The sequence below is a fragment of the Mustelus asterias genome, chromosome 16, assembly GCF_964213995.1.
Source record: "Mustelus asterias chromosome 16, sMusAst1.hap1.1, whole genome shotgun sequence".
Lineage (NCBI taxonomy): Eukaryota > Metazoa > Chordata > Chondrichthyes > Carcharhiniformes > Triakidae > Mustelus > Mustelus asterias.
The window spans coordinates 24,661,270-24,684,624 of NC_135816.1; the positions used below are offsets into that span (position 1 = coordinate 24,661,270).

A 23,355-nucleotide genomic window follows, 5' to 3' on the forward strand; every position below is an offset into this window, starting at 1 on the left:
AGAGAGATCTACAAGCATCTTCATAAATTCTTATCTTTTTCCCTTCAGCCAATTAATCCACTGTTGCCAACACCCTTCTGTAGTCTCAAACCTCAATATACTTGTGTTGATAAAGGCAGGACTGCCATCTTATGTTGAATCAGAGGACCATCCCCTCAATACCACCAATTTTTCTTCTGAACCTAGTGCAAATCCCTACCTCACCCATGATTGTGCTGCCAGAACCCCAATTCAATCCCTTACCAAGGAAGCATCTTCTACCTCAATGCAATTTCTTTTTACTATTCACTCATGGGACATGGGCATAGCTGGTTGGCCAGCACTTTCCACACCTTCCACGTATCCCCGATATTTTTAATATCTAGAAATCAATTGATCTCTGTCTTGAGCATACTTAATGACAGAGCTGCCACACCCCTCTGGGGAAGAGAATTCCAAAGAATCGCCACCAATTTGAATGAAGAAATTCCATCTCATCTCAGTCCTAGACTGACCTACCCATTAATTCTGTGACCGTCTCCTGGTTGTAGATATTGTTTGGTACCCTGTGGTACTTTAATTCTAATCAAAAAAGCCAATTCAAATTAAGTCCAATCATAGTCCCCTCATGAGGGACAAATAAAATCCAAGCTGACAAGACATTGCATCTCATCTTGGACTCGATCAGACAAGATCCAAGCTGATAGGATGAGACACTGCACACCCTCCCAGGCTTGATCTAACCATCTTAGCCAAAATCATCTTCATCTTAGCCAAAAGGCCAAGATGGCTTTGAAAAATTGCATCAGGTAAAGCCTCAGTTTAACTTCATTGGCTACCCTGATCCTTTAATTTACCCTAACTTAGGCAAACCACAATCGCAAGTGTCAGCACACCCAAAATGCAATGCGCAGTCTCATCCCCTTCCTGATCATGGTTTCACCCCTGCCAGTTAAGTCTCCTGGTTGCAGATCCCCACCCCACCCCATCAAGCCAAGGGAAACATCCTTCCTGCATCTAACCTGTCGAGACCTGCAAGACTGAGAATCACAGAATCCCTACAGTGCAGGAGGCCACTCAGCCCATCGAGTCTGCACCGACAATAATCCAACTCGGGCCCTATCTCTGTAACCCCACATATTTACCCTGCAAATCCCCCTAATACTAAGGGACAAATTAGCATGGCCAATCAACCTAACCCATTCATCTTTGAAGTGTGGAAAGAAACTGGAGCACTCAGAGGAAACCCATGCAGACACGGGGAGAATGTGCAAACTCAGTCACCCGAGGCCGGAATTGAACCCAGGTCCCTGGCGCCGTGAGGCAGCAGTGCTAACCACTGTGCCACTGGTATGATTGCATTGATTTATTATTGTCACATGTATTGGGAACAGAGTGAAAAGTATTGTTGGTGATGAGTGGATAGATTGCAACTTTTGGGTGGCATGGTGGCACAGTTGTTAGCACTCTTGCCTCACAGCAACAGGGACCTAGGTTATATTCCTGGCTTGGGTCACAGTCTATGTGGAGTCTGCATGTTCTCCCTATGTCCACATAGGTTCCCTCCAGGTGTTCTAGTTTCCTCCCACTGTCCGAAAGACACTTTGGTTAAGTGCATTGGCTATGCTAAATTCTCCCTCAGTGTACCCGAACAGACGCCAGAGTGTGGCGACTGGAGGATTTTCACAGTAACTTAATTGCAGTGTTATTGTAAGATAACTGTGACACTAATTTAAAAAATTAATGATTAAATTGATTTATTATTGTCATATGTACTGGGATAGAGTGAAAAGTATTGTTGATGTTGACAGGACAGATTGCAACTTTTGTGACCCCATCAGGGGTGAGGAAGGCCAGGCTGCACTGAACTCAGAGGGAAAGATGTGGTGTGCAGATGCCGTTGTTGGACTGGGGTGGGGCACAGTAAGAAGTCTGACAACACCAGGTTGAAGTCTAACAGGTTTATTTGGCAGCACGAGCTTTTGGAGCACTGCTCCTTCATCAGGTGAGTGGCAATGAGGGGAATTTCACAGTCACTTCATTGCGGTGTTAATGTAAGCCTTACTTGTGACACGTTTAAATAAACCTGTTGGACTTTTAACCTGGGTGTTGAGAGACTTCTTACTCAGGGAAAGACTCTGGGGCCCCTTTTTGCTACTTTCCAGCTGGGTGGAGGGGAGGGAGGAGCCTGGGTCACGTGCCGTCCAGTCTGTCCCGTCATGCGCAGCGGAGAGGCCCCGCCCCCCTCAGGGGCGGAGTTACGTGACGCGCTTTCCCCCCTGGTTACCAGCTGTTCTTGCTCGGGGCCGGCACCTAAAATGGCGGCGGCGTGATCCCATTTGTTTTTAAACTTTTATTTATTTTAAGTCGGTAAAAAATTGAAGGGGTTGTGAGAGGGGAGAGGGGTGGGAAGAGGAAAGAAACCCCAGGAATCAGCGGTGCGATGAATGAGGAGGGAGCGTGCAGGAGGCCGGCCACCCGGGAGGGAGGTGTTGTTCCTTTTCTGAGTGCGATCGGGAGGCGGTAGGAGCGGCCTTGCCCCGGCCCCGGCCGGTCGTTGTCGGCCTTCTCGGTGGCACCTCCTCTTTTCCACCCCCTCTGTGGCCCGGTGGGGGGGTTCATCCTCTTTTTTTTCCCTCCTCCCCTTCACCCCCCCCCCCCCCCGGGTTTGTGTCGCCGTGCGGGAATGGATCAGGAGGCCGGACAGGACTGAAGGTAAAAACAAAGCCGCTGTGGTTTACTTGGCTGCGCGCTCTCTCTCTCTCTCTGCTCAGTGGGCCCCGGGGTGTCTGTGTGGATATCAGCCCACTCCCAACCTTCACCCAAAATCAGGCGTCTGGGTACTGGAGGAGGGGGGAGTTTATAACCTACACCCCCCCCCCTCCCCAAACCAAAAAAAAGGGTTAGATTCTCTCTCTTACCCCCCCCCCCCAAAAAAAATGACCCTGGGTTGATTATATCTTAATTGTGTCGCTGTAATGCTCTCTCTCTCTCTCTCCCCCCCCCCCCCCCCCCACACAAATTGTTGTCCTCTGGGATGTTGGCGGTTTGAAGTGTGTGATAAATTTTGTGCTCCCCCCCCCCCCCCCTTTAGTCTTTGAGACGCGTCAGTGGGGCCGAAGCCTTTTGTTCCCCGGGGGGGGGGGGGGTGCTCTGCGGGAGGGGGGTCCGCAAACCGACACCGCATCCCCGGAGTGTCTCTTTCCCCACCGACACACACACACTGTCAGGAGGCCGTCCCGGCGCCCGACGAGAACTACAAATCCATTAACAAAGATGTCCACCGTCAGGATTGTGTTGGCAGCGACAGGATTAACCATGCAGTTTCTCGGAAAGGGAACGGAAGGACGTATGACATGGACTCTTCTCCCGCCTCCCCCCCCCCAAACAGCCAAGTGTTCAGAGCGGTGGTTAATCTGTCCATCTAATTCTGCTCACTGTTTGAAGTTTTCTTTTAATGTTGACCGTATATTTATGCACTGTTGACCAAGTGCGAACTTAGGAACGTTTTATCTTTGTCAAGATACTCTGGTGCCCGTTACCCTGAATTGTGGCAAGTGTTGACTCTATCAGCTATCTTAAGTTGTCTGGGGCCAGCAAGTGGTATGTAATGTAATCTATTTACAGTTGTCCACAACTGCCATTAGTTGCGCCTGGTTTTATATTAGATTTGAAATGTTTTTGGCGTTGCCATTTCTAGATAAGTTTGTTTCAATATAAATGCCATTATTTGTGTTCTACGAGTGTATCTTTTAGTAATGGGTTGCCCCTGTGTCTTCAAATAGCTAAATTTGATGGATAATTTGATTTCTGAATGAATAGACAATTTTGAATGTGTAATGTTGATAGTGAAGCGTTTCTTGTGATATCACAATGATGATGAGCCATGGTCTGTAGCCATACACAAGATAAGGGACAGAGAAGGGGAGTGAGAAATAGCTTCAATGGAAAGCTTACTAAACAATGGCGTTGTTCCAGATTATTCTGCAATTTTTTTTAGAATTGCCTCATTCTCTTGCATCAAAACTGACGGTTGAAATGTGGAATTTAAGGGTAGTGAGTATTTTTTAACAATTATTCTGACTTGAACTTAAATCAGTAGTTAGACTATTGAACTTGTTTTTGAACTGAAGTGTTGAATACAAACTTGTTTGTTTTATTTTGTTATCCCTATTCTAAATGGACTACTCCATTTGTCAGATTTGCACCAAGCTCTTCATGTTACTTGTTTGACTTGTAGAGACTTGGTTCATACACAGAATGGAATAACAGCATTGTAGCATTAAACTTGTGTAATTTTGGGGTTTTTGACTTTTTGGTCCTTCGCTTGTTGATTTTGAAGTTTTCTGATTGCTGAGAATCACGACGGTAAAACAAAATAGAGCCTGTTCTGTGTGGTTTGGCAGTAACCTACTGGGAAGTGACTACATAAATCAACTTTTAAAAGTATAACTTCTCACCTGAATTTGAATTATTTTTTGTATTTTATCTTCACCAAACATTTTTCATATAATGGAACTTTGTGTTCCTTCCTAATGACCACTGTTTTGGTGGGTTTATTGTTTCCCCATCTCTAAATCCCTAATGGCGAACAGAGTGACAGAGGACCTGATATATCGGGGGTTTTTTTAGAAGCTGATTAAGTGGAAATATAAATTCTGTAATGTTGTTGTATGGGAGTCATTTTAAACTGACTGAGCATTCATTATATAAATGTAGGTCTTTTAGTTTAGATTGGTCTCATAGTTTAGATTGTGGGTCATGCAGACTGCAAATATACATATTGTATGGATCTTCCTGTAAAAAAATTAGACATAGCTTAGGATGGGTTGAAGGATAGTCCTTTCAAATACTGTTGAAAATATTGGGAAATTCCATTTACCTTGGAATTCCATTGAAAGTAAAATAAGAATAATAGAGAAGTTGCATTTCTACAACTCCATTTACAATCTCAGGAGATCTGAGTACTTTGCAATCAATGGGATCAAAAGATCTGATGGATAGGCAGATCTTGTAATGTGGAAAACAAATCATGATTTTAACTCCATGCGCTTAACCCTTAGTAGACTCAGCTAACAAATCTGTGAATCTCAGTTTTGAAATTTTATTTTGCGGGTGAATAGAGAGTTGGTTCTCGGTTTCTGCTTCCTTTTGCATGTCAAGTGCACCCTGACATCACCCTGGGTGGCTTGACATTAATTTTAAGGTTGCCCACCCTTGTTCTGGATTCTTCACCAGAGGAAATGCGCTAGATGGTGGAGAAAAACCATCAACTCCTTTGATCGTTTTTAGCACTTCACCCCTTAGTCTTTACTCAAAGGAATACAAGCCTGGTCTGTGCAACCTGTCCTCCTCACATTATAACCCTTTAGCTCCAGTGTAATTGAATATATAATGTTCAATACAGGCATACTCCAGTTTAGATGAGAGTAGAATGTGGAAATCACTCAAAAACAAAATACTTGAAGTGAGTAGTATAGATACATTTAAGGGGAGGCTAGGTGAGCATGTGACAAAATGGAATTCCCTCCCTAATGACATTGTGGTTCAACCCACAGCATGTGGACTGCAGCGATTCAGGAAGGTAGCTCATCACCATCTTCTCGAGGGCAACTATGGATGGGCAGTAAATGCTGGCCAGCCAGCGACGCCCATGTCCCATAAATGAATAAAAATGACAAAAGAAACATAGGATTAAATTCAGACTAGGAAAAATGGGAGGAGACTCAAGTGGAGCATAAACACAGACATCTTGTAGGCCTGGCATAATTACCTGTTTCTATGCATTTACAAGTGGCACTGCAGGAGCTCAGCAAGGCTCCTTGGACAGCACCTTTCAAGCCCACAGCTGCTGCCATCGTGAAGGAGACGGTCAGCAGACACCTGGGAACACCACCACCTAGAAGTTTTCCTCCAAGTCACTCACCATCCTGACTTGGAAATTTATCACTTTCTTCACAATCGCTGCTCAAATCCTGGAACTTCCCCCTGAACAACACTGTGGGTGCACCTACATTACGTGGACTGCAACGGCTCAAGAAGACAGCTCCTCACCTTCTCAGGGGCACTTGGGGATGGGCAACAAATGCTGGCCTTACCAGTAATGCCCACAGGTACACACTGGCACCCAGCTCTACTACACCTCTTAATGACTCCACTATTGCTAAATTATCAGCCTCCTTGTCTGACATCTGATGCTGAATGATCACAAATTTCCCCCAATTAAATATTGGGAAGATTGCAGTCATTGCTCTGGGTTTCTGCTCCAAATGCCATCCATCTCCTTGCCAACTGTTTGAGATAAGCTTATCTGTTTGCACCCTTGGCATTGCATTTGATCCTGAGATGAGCTTCATTTGTTGTATCACGAAGACTGCCTAGTTCCACCTACGTAGCATTGCCTGGCTTTTCCTCTGTCTCAGCTTAGCTGAAACCTTCTATGCTTTCGTTACCTCTCGCCTCAACTGTTCCAACACATTTCTGACTGGTCTTCAAATTCTATTGTCTGTTGACTTGAGGTTGTCTAAAACAATGCTGTATGTGCCGTAACTCAAGTCTCGTTCCTCTATCATCCCTGACCTGAGCAACACTGGCTTCTGGTCAAGTATGTCTTGATTTTAAAATTTGTATATTTGTTTTCAGATACCTTCATGGCTTAATTCTCTCTCTTTTTGTAATTTCCCACAATCTTCTGAGATACTCGTAATTCTGGGATCTTATGCATTCCCAAATTTAATCACTCTTCCATTGTGACTGTACCTTTCATGTTGCCTAGGCTCCAAGCTCTGGAACATCCTCCTTATACTTCTCTGCCTCTCTTACTTCACTTTCCTCTAAAACCTTTCTTAAAACTTCCTCCTTTGACCAAGCTGTTGGGTCATTTGGCCTAATATTTCCTTGTGGTAGGGTATCATACTTTGTGAATAATGCTCCTATGAAGCACCTTGGGGTGTTTCATTACGTTAATAAATCTCTGTACTGGAAGTCTACATTTTAAAAAATGCATCTGTGTGGTCAAAAAAAATTACACGTGGCTAGCCACTGTAGAATTTTGGTTGATTCCGAGGAATCATTTCAGTTTTTTTTAGTTCTGAGGCAGGAATGCTCAGGTTTGAATTTTAAAGCGAAGGATATAAAATTGAAGAAGCTTGTATTGCATGCATCTTTTTAAACAATGTGACAGGCAGGTATGTAATGTTGTGTCTTTGGATGTTAATGATAATGTGCAATTCCATTGGCAGACGTTCATACCTCATCCACATGATTTGCCATAGTGTGTCGCCCATAACAAATTAGCCTCATTTTGTCTTCACCTGATATTGCTTTTCTCTCCTTGCTCCAGGAGAGTTCAAGGTACTTCTGATACTTTCACTACTAACCTTTCCATGCTCGGAAGGGACCAGATATTGAACATCGTGCTATTCGCATTTCAATATAACGGCAAGCTATAATTTTCTTTCCAACTTTCTCCTCTTAAAGGCATAGATTCTTTGAAGTACATTTAAAAGTTTGAGTTCAAAAGTCATGTGAGAGAGGAAGTACTGGAGGGACTTGCATCTTTGAAGGTGGATAAATTACCAGAGCCAGATGGATTGTATTCCAGGCTATTGAAGGAAGCCAAGGCGAAATAATTGGTACTTTGAGGATCGTTTTCCAATCACTAGATACAGACGAGATGGTCGAGAGCTTCAGGTTTCTAGGTGTCCAGATCACCAACAACTTATTCTGGTTCCTCCGTGCTGACGTGTTAGTTAAGAAAGCTCACCAACGCCTCTGCTTTCTCAGGAGACTAAGGAAATTCGGCATGTCTGCTATGACACTCTCATCCGGAAAAGATGTTTCCTATTGGTATCTCATCTTGGTATGGCTCCTGCTCTAAGACTGAGAGAAACTACAAAGGGTTGTGAATGTAGCCCAGTCCATCACGCAAACCAGCCTCCCATCCATTCACTCCATCAACGCTTCCAGCTGCCTCAGAAAGGCAGCCAGCATAATCAAGCACCCGGGATACTCTCTTCCACTTTCTTCCATTGGGAAAAAGATACAAAAGTCTGAGATCACATACCAACCGACTCAAGAACAGTTTCTTCTCTGATGCCATCAGACTTTTGAATGGACCTACCATATATTAAGCTGATCTTTCTCTACATCCTAGCTATGATGTAACACTATATTCTGCACCCTCTCCTCAAGTACTGTATGTACAGTGCACAAGAAATAGTACTTTTCACTGTATCCCATTGCATGTGACAATAAATCAAATCAAAAGATTCCAGAGGATTGGAGGTCTGCAAACATTGTACCATTATTTAAAAAGAGCTAGAGGATTAGGCCAGAAAACAATAGCCCAGTCAGTCTGACTTCAGTGGTGGGCAAATTATTGGAAATAACTTTGCGAGACAGGATAAACTGTCACTTAGGCAGTAGATTGATCAGGGATAGACAGCATGGTTTTGTTAGCGGACGATTGTGTCTTACTAACTTAATTTTTGAAAGAAGTAAGAAGGTGGACTGGTGAGGGTAGTACAAGTGTATATTGTCTGTGTGGATTTTAGTAAGGCATTGGACAAAATCCCACATGGCAGACTGGTCAGAAAAGATGCAGGACCATGCAGATTGGATCCAAAATGAGTTCAGTGACAGGAAACAAAGTGTCATAGTCAATAAATGTTTTTGCAAATAAAAACTGTTTACAGTGGTGTTCCACTGCTGTTTGTTGTATATATTAATGATTTAGACTTAAATGGGGATGGTATGATTAGGAAATTTTCAGATGATACAAATTGGAAGTGTAGTTCATAGTGAAGAGAATAGTTTTTGACTCCAAAATGACATCAGTGGTTTGCTTGAGGGGCAGAGAAGTGGCAAATAGAATTAAATCCAGAAAAGTGAGAGGTAATGCATTTCGGGAGGGCAAACCAAGCAATAAAAGAGAAGATATTGAGTTGGGGTTGAAGTGAGAGACCTTGGAATGCACATCCATTGGCCCTTGAAGGTGGCAGGAGAGATAGGCAAAGTGGCCAAGAAAGCATATGGAATGCTTTCCCTTATTGAGCAAGGTATTGAGTACAAAAGCAAGGATGTAATAATGGAACTGTATAAAATGCTGGTTGGGCCACAGCTGAAGCTTTTTTTGTACAGTTTTGGTCAGGAAGAATGTAATTGACGTGGAGAGTGTGCAGAGGAGATACAAGAATGTTGCCAGGGTTTGAAAATTGCATCCATGAGGAGAGATTGGATTGGCTACGGTTGTTTTCCTTCGAACAGCGGAGGCTAGGGTGTGACCTAATTGAGGTGTAAAATATTGAGGGGTCTAGACAGGGTAAACAGGAAACACTTGTTACCCCTAGTTGAGTGGTCAATTACCAGGGCATATAGATTCAAGGTGATTGGTAGAAGGATTACAGGGACATGAGCAAAAACATTTTCATCCAGAGAATGGTGGACATCTGGAATTCACTGCCAGGCTGAAATGCCCAACTCATTTAAAAGGTCCCTGGTTCTGCATCCGAAGTGCTGTAACCTGCAAGGCTACAGACTAGGTCCTGGAAAGTGGGATTGAAGTGAGTGCCTCATTTCTTTTTTTCTCTCGGTTTTGGCCAGTGCTGACACAATGACCTCTTTCTGCACTAACTTTTCTATGGTTTTCTATTGTGTTCAAACATAGTTGCTGTCTACTAACTTAAATAAATTTAACATTGGAAAGTGCAAATGTGGTGCACTGTTATAGAACATAGAACATAGAAAGCCACAGCACAAACAGGCCCTTCGGCCCACAAGTTGCGCCGATCACATCCCCACCTCTAGGCCTATCTATAGCCCTCAATCCCATTAAATCCCATGTACTCATCCAGAAGTCTCTTAAAAGACCCCAACGAGTTTGCCTCCACCACCACCGACGTCAGCCGATTCCACTCACCCACCACCCTCTGAGTGAAAAACTTACCCCTGACATCCCCCCTGTACCTACCCCCCAGCACCTTAAACCTGTGTCCTCTCGTAGCAACCATTTCAGCCCTTGGAAATAGCCTCTGAGAGTCCACCCTATCCAGACCCCTCAACATCTTGTAAACCTCTATCAGGTCACCTCTCATCCTTCGTCTCTCCAGGGAGAAGAGACCAAGCTCCCTCAACCTATCCTCATAAGGCATGCCCCCCAATCCAGGCAACATCCTTGTAAATCTCCTCTGCACCCTTTCAATGGCTTCAACATCTTTCCTGTAATGAGGTGACCAGAACTGCGCGCAGTACTCCAAGTGGGGTCTAACCAGGGTCCTATAAAGCTGCAGCATTATCTCCCGACTCCTAAACTCAATCCCTCGATTAATGAAGGCTAGTACGCCATACGCCTTCTTGACCGCATCCTCCACCTGCGAGGCCGATTTAAGAGTCCTATGGACCCGGACCCCAAGGTCCTTCTGATCCTCTACACTGCGTTATCCCTGATCACGGAGCAATGCCAGAGTTGGTAATATTGCTTGGGTTTTTGTGTCCATGCTAAATTAATCCTAGTGTCAGGGGAATTAGCAGAGTAAATACATGGGGTTACGGGCCTGGGTGAGATTGTGGTTGGTGCTGGCTCGATGGGCCAAATGACCTCCTTCTGCACTGTAGGGATTCTCTATGAATCCTACAGGTATCTGTGTCATAATTTGGTGAGATCAGTATCAGATTTCATCTAATGTTTTAGAAGTTATGTAAATTGTTCAGTTTCATTTATTTTGAATGTCTGCATATATGATGCATGTGCATGTGAAGGGTGCAGTTGAATGAAGGCATTTTGTATGGTTGCCTTTTTGGGATGTGATCATTGTTTCTGCAATTGACATGCTGATGGGATGAAGGGGATGTTGTGTGAGGAAAGGTTGAGCTGGTTGGGCCGATACTCATTTGGGTTTAGAAAAGGTGATCTTATTGAACCATGTAAAGTTCTGAGTGGACTTGACAGGGTGGATGCTGAGAGAACATTTCCTCTTTGGGTGGACAGCGTGGAGTCTTGAACAAGAGGACAGAATTTAAATATTAAGGTTCCCCAATTTAAGAGGGAGATGAGAATATTTTTTGGGGGGCCATTGGTCTGTAGAATTCTTTCCCCCTCAAATGGACAGTAGGTCGTTGAACTTCACTGAATTTGATTTTCATTGACAAGCGAGTAGAGGATAATGGTGGACAGCCAGCAAGGTAGAGTTGAGGTCACCGGCAGATCAGCCATGATCTTAGGAACCGACCTGAGGGGCCAAATGGCCTACTGCTCTTAAAATTTGTGCTTGTGCCCTTGATTCCCCATTCTTAAGTGCATTGATTTTGTGTATAGATGTATTCATGGTTTCAGCGCATCCAATCTTTGCCCGACATCCCAACAAGCACCTTCACTTTTTCAGCTTTAAGTCTTTTATGCATCTTTTCCTCACTTAGTTCCATTATTGCTGGAAGACTTTTCATTTAACTCTGGCATCACTTTCTAAACCCCTGATTTTGCTTCATCTTCCCCATCCTCAGAACCTTCTGGTTTCAATCATCTCCCCAAATTTTTCTTGTCATTGATTGGAATCTATTCTTCGCTATTTATCCCTTTGCTTGCAAGTAAAAATACACAGTTGCATTAGAAATGCTGAAAACAAAATAGAAACTATGGAGAAAAGACAGGTCAATGGTTTATTTAGCCTTTTACAACAGAAGATTAATGAGAATGTTGACAGTGATGGGGATATAGTGGGGGTGGAGAAAGATTGAAAAGCAGAAGTAAGGTGCAAGGGGAATGATCATCTGAGGTAACCAGTTGCATTAATTATAGATTCATTAAAGACATGAGAGAAAATGTGTGGGTGAATAACTAAGGCACAATGAGGTGTTTGCCCAAAAGGCAAGAAACAAGGAAAACCTGTATACCAGATCTGGAATTAGAAGTGAAAATGTTGACAAGTTAGGGTTGGTCTGCTAGTTCCAAAAGGAAAAGAGCTATGCTAACCAAGATCGCCTTCGTCCCCACCTCACCAGCAACCCCTACTCTAAAGAAAACTCTTTTGAAACTACTGAGAAAGATACATTGCTCTTCCTGGGTATATGGTGGACTTTTAGAAGCACTTTATAAAGCTCAATACTGAGAGCTCAGAATGTGAGGGGAATTTTAAGTCTGTGGATCACCACTTCAAGCTCATAGCTTCAGATAAGAGTTTGGTGTTCAGCATATAGGTCACCTTCCCTGCATTTGGTGTCTCCATGTGAGCAACTGTTGCTTGTAAATGTGGCAGAATGCTTATACCAGTGTAGAATTGATTCATAGGGGAATTCCGTTCTCCTGAGTTTAGATAATTGTACCAGTATTACAAGAAAAAAACACCTTACTACCATGTCTGGTATTCTGCTGGTCATCTCCACATCATTCTGCTGGTTAGCAGTTGCTGAAAAGAAGATATTTGTAGAACTTTTCTTTGGGCATGGAAGCTTGCTGTAGTGTGGGAGTGACTAACACTGCAAAAGAAAATCCACTGCTCCTATCAATGACATCCTGAGCAGAACTTCATGATGTGTCATGTTTGAAACTCTGCACAAAATGGCTTGTCTGAGACTGGCTCTAACCAGTTCTGATTTAATTGGGTCAATGAGAAACACTAAGAGCACATAATGCTTTTGGAATGCTTAGGCAAAGACATTACTTCAGTGTTAATAGATCAGTCTGGAAACTGATCTCATTTTTAAATTGGAAGTTTGCTTATCTGGTGCTACATTTTGAATAATATGCTAATTCTTAGTATTACTCCCAATCCAGTTGGCCCTGCAAAGTCATCTTGATTAGCATTTGTGGACTAGTGCCAAAATTCGACAGATTAGTTAAGTAGTCATACTCATAGAATTATCTCAACATCCCAGATTCCTCCATCGCCATTCGTAAGAACGCCCTGTCCCACTGGTATGACAGACCCATCAGAGATAGGTGTCCACCACCCCCCACCCCCAAAAAAAGTATATAATCTATTACATTTCTACCCCTTCAGCTCTGAAGAAGTCATACAGACTCAAACGTTAGCTGTTTCTCTCTCCACAGGCCTGCTGAGTTTATTCAGCATTTTCTGTGTTTAATTTAGATTTCCAGCATCTGAAGTATTTTGCATTTGTTTTAGAAGTTATAATGAACCTGTATTTAAAAACTCTGCTTTGGTCTCATCTGGGCTATTATGTCCTATGCTGGGCACCACGGGTGAAGGGCGGCACGGTAGCACAGTGGTTAGCACTGCTGCTTCACACGGTAGCACAGTGGTTAGCACTGCTGCTTCACACGGTAGCACAGTGGTTAGCATTGCTGCTTCACAGCTCCAGGGTCCTGGGTTCGATTCCCGGCTCGGGTCACTGTCTGTGTGGAGTTTGCACATTCTCCTCGTGTCTGCGTGGGTTTCCTCCGGGTGCTCCGGTTTCCTCCCACAGTCCAAAGATGTGCGGGTTAGGTTGATTGGCCAGGTTAAAATTGCCCCTGAGATGCGTAGGTTAGAGGGATTAGCGGGTAAATATGTGGGGGTAGGGCTTGGGTGGGATTGTGGTCGGTGCAGACTCCATGGGCTGAATAGCCTCCTTCTGCACTGTAGGGTTTCTATGATTCTATGAAGGAGGAGAGGAAGTGCAGAGAATTCACAATTCTCCCTTCCCTGGAGCCAATTACATGGATAGGTTGGAGAAGCTAGGGCTGCTCTCCTTGAGCAAATAAGGTGGAGAGGAGATTTCATGGAGGTTTTCACAATTGAGGAATCTGAACAGAGTACATTGGAGAAACTGCTCACATGGGTGGAAAAGAAACAACGGTGACATGAAAAACATTTTTATGCAGCATGTGGCGAAGATGTGTAATGGTCTACCTGAGTGCATAGTGGATTCAGATTCATTCAAGGCCTTGTAAAGAGAATTGGAAAATTTTCTGAAGCAAACATAATTTCCTGGACTGTGGGGGGAAAGGCAAAGGAATGGAACCAAATGAATTGTTGTTCAAGGGCTGATGTGGGCCAATTGGCCTCCTATCCTGGCAACAGTTTGTAAAAATAGATGGTTATGAATCAGATCATATGAATGTTGTATGTGGAGTCCCACAGGGATCTGTTTTGGGTCCTAATTGATTTATAAATCACATTTGTATGGTATCAAAGTTATTTCAATTCGTTTTATTTGCAGATGACACCATTTTTTTAAATCCTGGGTAGGATCTGCAACTGCTAATTGAAATTTGTAGTGTTGAATTGGATAAATTAAAGATATGGTTTGCCATAAGTAGATTGTGATTGAATCTGAGTACAACTAAGTTTGTTATTTGGTAATGGTAAAGTAAATACCGAGGTTAATATAATAAATGTCAATATTGAAAGTGTATATATAAATACATTTTTGGCTGTTTTAATAGACCATGGTGCTTTTTGGAAACCACATAAAAATGCATTAAGACAAAGTTATCAAAGGATATTGCTATTATGAGTAAAATCCAATATATATTGGATCCACAGTTATTGTACATTTTATATTGTTTACTTCCATATTGAATTATTCATAAAATCCCTGCAAGGCAGAAGGAGGTCATTTGGCCCATCAAGTCTACTGACTCTCCGAAAGAGCCTGGAAAGTTTTTTCTTCCACCCTATTCCTGTAACCTCCGTGCATTTACTGCAGCTAGAATAGTGGGTACAGTGGACATAACAAATTATTTATAAATGTGCAGGCTTTAAAGTTTCGGGAGTTAATTGAACTGAAAACTGCAATAATTATGTATAAAGCAAAAAAAAAGAATTATTGCCTGAACATTTGCAAAACATGTGTGCGTTAAGGGATGATTGGGAACCCCCTGCTATGTTCCAAGTAGAGCAATTGCTTCAAGAGTCTGGTTCCAGGCATACAAATGATACGTCCGTCCTGGGAGCTGCTTGAGTGATTAGCATCTCAATGCTGTGCATGTTGGCTTGGGAGAGACACTGCTGTTGAACTGCCTTTCTTGAGTACTTGCTATATATAAGCTGGCCAAGTCTCTGAAGCATGTAGGAGTGCAGGAATTGCTGCTGCATGGTCAGCCATGACCTTCGACCCAGGTTTGAGATCCTGATCTTTAAATACGGTTTTCCTCTTTGGGCTGAAGGCTGAGCTGGCAGATGGAGGTGATGATGAATTTCAGCGTCTATCTTCATTGAGGGAAGGCTTCCAATGGCAGATGTTCCTAATTTTACAGGATTTTGCTGTTGATGGGTGAAATGTTGAGATTTGGGAGCTGGTTGGAGGGAGGTGTGTTATGGGAGCTATTCAGAAGATGGTCTTAGTTTTATGGGTGTTTTAGGGAAAGGCCTATTTTCTCAGTTGCTTCAGATAAGGAGTCAACAATGACCTTGAATTCAGTTTCTGAGTGAGCATGCATACTAGAGCTCAGTTATTTAAATTGGAGTGATTTTGGTGACAAAAATGACTGACCAACCTGACCCCACAAATGGAACTTGGAAGGGCCAACCTGTCACCCGAGGTGAAGATTATTCCCACTCAGAATACATGAAGCTGCAAGCGTTTGTGAGTCGGGTGGTCCTAGCTGGATGGGCTCACCAATGTTTTGTACTGTTAAGATGTATTATTTTTAGCTGGCTAAGCTCCAGCAGCATCCACATGTCCACCTGAGGATTTTAACATTGATATCAACCAGTATCCAAGTTCTATAGACTTGGGTGAGTGATGTCTGTCCCTCTGCACCAAGGAACTTAGTGGTTTGGCTCAGAGATTCTTAAAGATTGTGGCTTTCTGCATGTTGAATACTCTGCTGATTTAAGGAGAGATAGGTGAGAAGAAATAAAATTATTCAAGTAGACATGATAGCTATTTTGTATAGAATGTACAAAAAGCAGCAATATCTGACTGGTTTGTTATTTATTGAGGGTGGAATGTTTACCAGGGCACTGAACTCTCCAAAATATTTGAGGCATTTTTAATGTTCATCTGAACCACTGGACTAAATGTGGCATTAGTTTAATTTGCTATCCAATGGGCAGCAGCTCTGATATTGCAACCATCTCAATACTGCAGGTTAAAAAAACCAATATTAGTTTAGTGGTTAGGTGCATTGGCCATGCTAAATTCTCCCTCACTGTACCAGAATAGGTGCCGGAGTGTGGCGACTAGGGAATTTTCACAGTAACTTCATTGCAGTGTTAATGTAAAGCTTACTTGTGACACTAATAAACTTTATTTCATATATTGAGGAGTTAATTATTGTATCTTCAGATTTCTGTCCCAGCCTCAACAATTCTCATGCCCCAACTCTTGGTTTGAGCCCCACTAATAGTTCTATCTTTTGTAGACTCCACAGCTTATCTGTTAGAAACTATGTTGGAGTGTTGCAACAGCCATACACCAAAATATCCAAACCACAGCCTTGGATTTCTTTCAAAAGAAACAGGATCTATGAATTTGCTAAACGTCTTTCAAACTAATTATGACAGCAAGATGGATTTATGAGCAGTCTGATTACCTTGGTAGGTGCCTGAGGGTACAATCAAAGAGCAGAAGTGAAAGGAAATTCTTTGGACTGGACAGATGTCACAAATGGTGTTTTATAGAGGTCTGTAATTTGCTATCCAATGGGCAGCAGCTCTGGTATTGCAACCATCTCAATACTGCAAATTGAAAATACCAAAATTAGTTTGGTGATTAGATGCATTGGCTACCAAATGGTGTTTCATAGAGGTCTGTATTTGTCTAAACTTATTCCAAACACAAATGAAGTGAACTTGAAAATTTACGCAACGATGTTGAAAGTTTCTGATAACACCAAGTTAGGGGGTATAGCTAATTGTGAAAAACCGGAGGACACCTGGACTTGCAGGCTGAGTGGCAGATGCAGTTTAATACAGCAAAAAATGGAAGTACAGTGGTACATTTAGTAAGGAAATGCAGCTCAATTGGTAAGATTTTAAATAAACAGTGATGCAAGGTGGCAAGCCAGTAGACAAAGCAATATTAACATTGTACCTTTTAGTTTTGTATCAGAATATAAAAACATGGAGGCATGTTGAACTTTTGAGATTTATTTTTCATCAGAGCTGCGAAATTAGTGTTGACTTTGTTTCCTTATGAGGGGTTGAGGGACAATGATAAGCTAAATAATAATGGTTTGCTTCCACTGGTCATTGTATTAAGATCATAGTTTTAAAAATCTTTTTTAATTCACTACTTGTTTTAACAAACAATATTTGGAGTATGTGCCACAAACAGTTCAAGAAGAGTTTAGATTTTAAAATTGAGTTGGATATTTTCTTGAAAATGAATAGCATTTAAAAGCAGGAGAGTTGTAGCTTGTGGAGAGAATTACCAGCACAGGTTTCCATTTCTGTGCTGCATCATTCTGGTTTTATTTCAACCTTCTCCATTTGTGTACATCTTAATTTATAGAACATCCAACTCATCCTTTTCCTCATGAACATTTTATGGAATGTAGATAAATGGATGTCAGGAAGGGAGTTTATAAGGTCACACTGAGCTGCAATTTTGACATGATATTGAAGCAATGCTGCAGTAGCAACCGCAGTAATAACAAGACCCTCTGATAGCAATTGTGACAAAGGATTGAGATGACCATAAAACTGAGTGATATAATTCATATTAATGCATAAGTACAATTTTTGCAACAAATCAAGATGAACATGCTTGATCCACCCCTCCAATCCAGTTTTAGTTATTTAAATTCCCAGAGCAAAGCTCAAGTACACAAATACTGAATTTACCAACTTTCATTTAGCATTTTATAATTTGTAACGGAAATCTTTGATCAGCAAATTGTTCGTGGGCATTTCTGCTGTTGTCAGAAGTCAATCTTTTTTTAAAGTTTATTTATTAGTCACAAGTAAGCCTTACGTTATCATTGCAATGAAGTTACTGTGAAATTCCCCTAGTCGCCACACTCAGGCGCCTGTTCAGGTCATTGCACCTAACCAGCACGTCTTTCAGACCTGAGAGGAAACCCACGCAGACATGGGGAGAACGTGCAGACTCCACACAGTGACCCAAGGCGGGAATCGAACCCGGATCCCTGGCACTGTGAGGCAGCAGTGCTAGCCACCGTCCCGCCCAATTTTTTTGTCCTTAAAAATAAGTGCAAGATACAGAAAAATAATTTAAATACTCTTAAATGCATTGATTTAAAGAGAACAAGTAAAATTTGAAACTCGTAATATGTACAAGATTGTGTTTGCATTTATATAGTGCCTTTGACAGAGTCCCAAAGCATTTTGTAGAAGCATGATCAGACAAATATTCATGCCAGGTTGAAGAAGGAAATATTAAGGGTGATTGAAAGATTGATTCGAGGTTGTTTTGAAGGACCATCCTGATGGAGTTGAGGCAACTTTAAGGAAGGAATTCCAGAATTCAGGTAGTGTGTACTGAAGGTGCTACTGCTAAAGGTGAAGTGAATAGAGTGGGTGAGGTACAAGAGGGCTGTCGAAGGTTATCTTGGTAAAAGAGTAAATTATTCTTGTACCATTGTGTGAGCGGTTGTTGTTGTTTTAAAACATCTATCTGATTGCCTTTCTGTATATTTCCATTGATGTCTAGAAATTTGCACTGGGTAGCATGGTACGTTTGAAGTGTGATTGACAAAATGCGTACATATGTAATGTTCTGTAATTTATTGACAAATTTGTCATTGCTTTGAGATGGACCTTTTATAAAAACAGGAATGTTATGTTACGTAGACACTCATTTACCCACACTAGGGGCAGCTCTGTAACCTGGGAAGTCTTTAAATTCGTAGGACTGCAGAGGAGTTTTGATACAAGGCTGGGGCAATTGGGTCTCAGATTCTGTGATTACTGGGTAAAGTAGTCCCTTACCTTGCTTTCTTGATTGAGGATTTTGTATTGGATAAAGCAACAGTGGGTTGGGCAAGACTATAGAACCATAGAACCCCTACAGAGCAAAAAAAGGGCCATCCGGCCCATCAAGTTTGCACAGACTCTCTGAAAGAGCATTCCACCCAGGCCCTCCCCTCTGCCCAATTCTCGTAACCCCGCACATTTACCATAGCTAATCCACCTAATCTGCACATCTTTTGACTGGGAGAAAACTAAAGCACCCGGATGAAACCCATGCAGACATGGGGATGCTAAAAGTCTGGTTGGTACCCTTTTGATAGCCAAGTTTAAATGTATTGCATTGTGCCTAACAGTAACATCTCAGACTTTATAACAGTCTTATTATTACCCAGCCAATTTCAGTTGACTCATGGGAGCACTAATGTTTTTGTAAATATTCAAGTTTGGGAAGATGGGGGCTGTATTGGCAGGGTTTCAAGCCCAATTACTTGATTAACCATTGCTACAATTATTGAATAAAATTGGATTTGGTCGTTAAGCCCATTGTGTTTTGACACAATGCATCTATCTTCAGAGGGGATTTAATTTTTTTCAGTTTTTGGGTTGTAGGTGCTACTTGTCAAGCTGTAATTTATTGCTCATTGCTAGTTGCTCTTAAAAGTGCCAGTGGGCCATCTTGAATCACTTGAGTATGGTCAAGTTGCATGCTGTCGGGAAGTTTCAGGATTTTGACCCAGCTAAAATGAACAAACGGCAGTCAATATATTCTGGGATAGCATGTGCTCGAAGGAGAACTTGTATGGTGTTACATGTGCCTGCCATCTTGCCCTAGGTGGCCAGGGCGATATTGCTGAATAGACTTTGGCAGGTTGCTGCAGTGCACACTGGGTATTTTAAGCCAGTGGATGAGATATCAATCAATCAAGTGAACTGCTTGATGCTGAATAGTTTCAGGCTTTTTGAGTGTTTGTTGAAGCTGTACTCATCCAGGCAAGTGAAGAGTATTCCGTTATTCCCTTGACTCTTACCCTGTAGTTGGTGGTATGCATTTCATGAGTTCTGAGCAACATTCCCTTTCTTTGTTTTTATCTGCCTATTCATTTAAGTGTACAGGCCCTCCAACATTTTTTGTGCATCAATTTAAATGGACTTACTTGTGCTCTACTTGCCTGGAAACACACAGGTTGCATTGCTGAACGAAAACATTGATTCAAAGGTGCGTCTCTCACCTCAGAATACCCAGTCTCTGACCTGCTCCAGGAGCACTGGCATTTATAAGGCTAGTTCAGTTGAGTTTCTGGTCGGTGATTCCCAAGATGTTAAATGCAAGGTGGTCACTTCCTGATGTGTCATGTAGAATTTTTTAAAAATAGGTTGGATAAAGTCAAACTTTAAGGACCTGAGTTTGTAATCTAGTGTGGCTCTCCCAGTGCAATGCTGACAAAATACTGCTGTCATAGTTCAGATGAGATAAAACAATTTGTGTGTGGAAATCTATGTGTATCTGACTGTGCTATGCTATAGCAGCATGGTATCCAACAACTTGCATTATTATAATGTTCCTCATGTGACACTTTGAAAGTGCTTTATGTCCAAGATGAAAATTGATCTAAGGAAAGGATTGTATGGATGGTTCATGGTGGAGAAGCAAAATCATGAAAGCAGTAACATTGAGGAAGCTTTTGAAAACAGACAGGGAAAAAGATAAGACGAGTAAATATACTCAGTATTTCGTGTGGCACCTGTAAAATGGGTGTCTCACTTGGACAAAAGCAAAATACTGCAGTTGTTGGAAATATCAAGTAAAAATAGGGAATGCTAGGAATAATCAGATCTGACCTCACCTGTGGAGAGGGAAATAGCTACAGTCGCCTGAAATGTTAACTCTGCAGCCAGGCTACTTTCTGTCTCTGGCTGGAGAGAACAAGGGTACAAGGAAAAGTGATGTAGAAGCGAAAAATGGCAATTGAAATTTAAGCACTAAAGATTAGGGATTTGAAACTGGGGAGACAAATTTTGAAATAGGCTTAGTTGGGCTCAAGTAGCCACCTTGTTTGGAGGGACAAAAGCGATACGAATGTCATATGCTGTATAAATTAGGTTGCTTACTGTCACTATTTAAATGAGTAATCAATTAATCAAGCCTCGAAGGTAGCAGTGGTGGTGATCTAGCTGAGAAGGTAGAGAATAATTCAGAAATAGAATAAAGCAGTCTTGGTAGGTATAATGATTCTTGGTAGAACTTTGAGCAGTCCTGCCTCTCCTGGATGGCAGTCAAGGCAAGAGTTGACCAACAAAACAGATGACGGTTTTGACTTGTTCAGGTTTCATATCAGACAGGCAATTGGAGTGTAGCAACAGCATTTGGATCAATGGGGAAGCCAGGTCATTATTAATATGCATTTGAAACTGATCTCTTCTGGGTAATATGTCCAACATAATATGTAAATGTTCAGGAGAAGTGACTGAGAGGGTAAACTATGATAACTCATTTGAGGTGGTGCCGTGCCTGTATTTTGACAGATGCAAGTAGAATGAGATGAGACTACCACAAAGGAATGGTTAAAATTGTGGAAGGTGGTGGAGAAGTCTAGTGGAATGCGGTGAGTTGTAATCACTATCTCAACAGCATAATGTCTGAACTGTGGATCGGATGGAAAGCACATAGAATTAACTAACAAGCAACAGTAAGCAAAAATGGGGCTGATGACACGTGTTGGCCTAAGAAGGGCTGAAGAGAACAGGTTGAGAGTTTCATAAATGAGATGTGCACTTAAGGAAGATTTTGGAGCGAGAACTTAACAGGAAGGAAAGTGAGAACCAGGAGTTGAGCATTGAAGAGGCAACAGCAAGTAAAGCAGTAGCTTACATTTAGAATGGTAGTTCTGAGGAGAGAGCTTGTTGTGAAGTGGGATGGAACTTTGTAGATGTTCTTGGAGTGGTTAAGTTTTCGTCTAAGGAGCGATGGTACAGCCGTATCTGGCAGATAACCAAAGCAAGCACAATCTTATGGCCTATAGGTGCGGCTGCTGTACTTGCAGGGGAATGTGTGTGGTAGGCTTGGGAGATCCTGAATTTGAGGATGGCAAAGGTGCCATAAGCGGCATGACAATTGTGGAGGAGGAGGATGGACATTTTAGATATTCAATGTGGAACCTTGTTTGCTTTAAATGTGTATTATTCCTAGCCCCATTGTTATACTGTGTACGTCCAGAAACAGAATTGAGCTCAGTTACAACCTTTTCTTCATGTAACTGGGTTTCTTATTTCTCTCAAAACTGCAGAAGAAAAGTTTATTTCCTGATTTGTGAGAGAAGAGATGTAGGAAGAGATGTGAGCTGAGTGTGCCTTTCAGATCAGTGAAGCCTTTTACCTTGCTTCACACACTTCTCCATGGCTTCTCAGACTGGGTAAGTATCTAAAAGTTTGGTTATTATACGTTTGGATATGTTTGAGTGACTTTAATGTTACATGTTTGAATGTGAATCATTTTGGAATTGAACTTTGACTTGATAGTCTCATTTTCTCCAAAGCTCGAAAATTGGAGATATTGAAAATTTTTTTGTTGCTGTTCACTTTTAACAAGACAATGTTGAATCATTAGAATGATTTTACGGGTGTGTTTATACCACAGTAACTGACCTAATAACAATTGGACACTTGCGTTTCTAGCCATGCAGAAGAACCCCGTTTCTATTGCTTGGCCTCTCCTGAAACTTTTAGCTTTTACCTAAATATGTGCATGAACAGAGCTGTCACCCTAATAGTTACAAATTTAACTACTAGAGAAAAGTTATTCGTTTGCTATGTCAATTAGAGTTTCTTGGGTCCAATTTTACAAATCAGATTTGACACCATTTTAAATTTGCAGTTCATGTGGTGTCAAATCAAAGCCTTGTGAAACTTGCCTCTCCAGGAAACTTTACTCGGAATTTACACCAATTTAGCACAAGTAACAATTTAGCACAAGTACAAAGAAGTGATGTCGGCTTCCCACTGCTAAACTAGTGCATAAGCACACCCTTAGAAATATATGAAGTTGTGTTGCTTATTTGATTTCTGCTTTTGGTTTTTAAGCAAGTAAAAATTAAACTGTCAAGCCCACCACTGTGGTTAGGATAAAGTAGGTCATAATATTGAAGGCAATGAAGAAGTCAAGGAGTTTGTAGACTCACAGTCATAAGGAATTACATTTGATTAAGTTTGGGTGTGACATAAACCTCATGACCTTTCTGAGCCCTTAAAACTTTTAACTATTTTGATGAAAATATTCAAAATGCAGCAGCATTTATTTTTAAAAAGGTTTGCAATATTTCATGTGCAATGATTATAAGCCTTGTTGACTGCCTTGCATAATAATGAGTCTGAATTCAAAACCTGTAAATTAGGAACTATGGTGAAATATGAATTGGACCTCCAGTTGCCAGTTGGATGGGGTTTTTTAGCTGTGGTACTCATGAACCCAACAAGTATAACCAAGTTATATTTATAGTACAAATAAAATGCTATGATTAGTATCAGCCTTTGCATGATAAATTACATGTAGAGCAGGCACTCA

General features: G+C 41.8%; 1 protein-coding gene across 7 annotated transcripts in view; it reads left to right on the forward strand.

Annotated features, from left to right (window-relative positions):
* Window positions 1-2,233: 2,233 nt before the first annotated feature.
* aff4 (AF4/FMR2 family, member 4) overlaps window positions 2,234-23,355 on the forward strand; it is a 93,889-nt gene continuing 72,767 nt past the window's right edge. For 3 of the 7 annotated variants that reach the window (XM_078230765.1, XM_078230766.1, XM_078230768.1), the window contains exons 1-2: window positions 2,261-2,694; window positions 22,082-22,207. In XM_078230765.1, the coding sequence (XP_078086891.1) occupies window positions 22,191-22,207 (17 nt within the window). In that variant the 5' untranslated portion in view covers window positions 2,261-2,694; window positions 22,082-22,190. Of the gene's footprint in view, window positions 2,695-22,081; window positions 22,208-23,355 lie in introns of all 7 variants that reach the window. The other 4 variants (XM_078230767.1, XM_078230770.1, XM_078230769.1 and 1 more) reach the window with 4 other exon arrangements.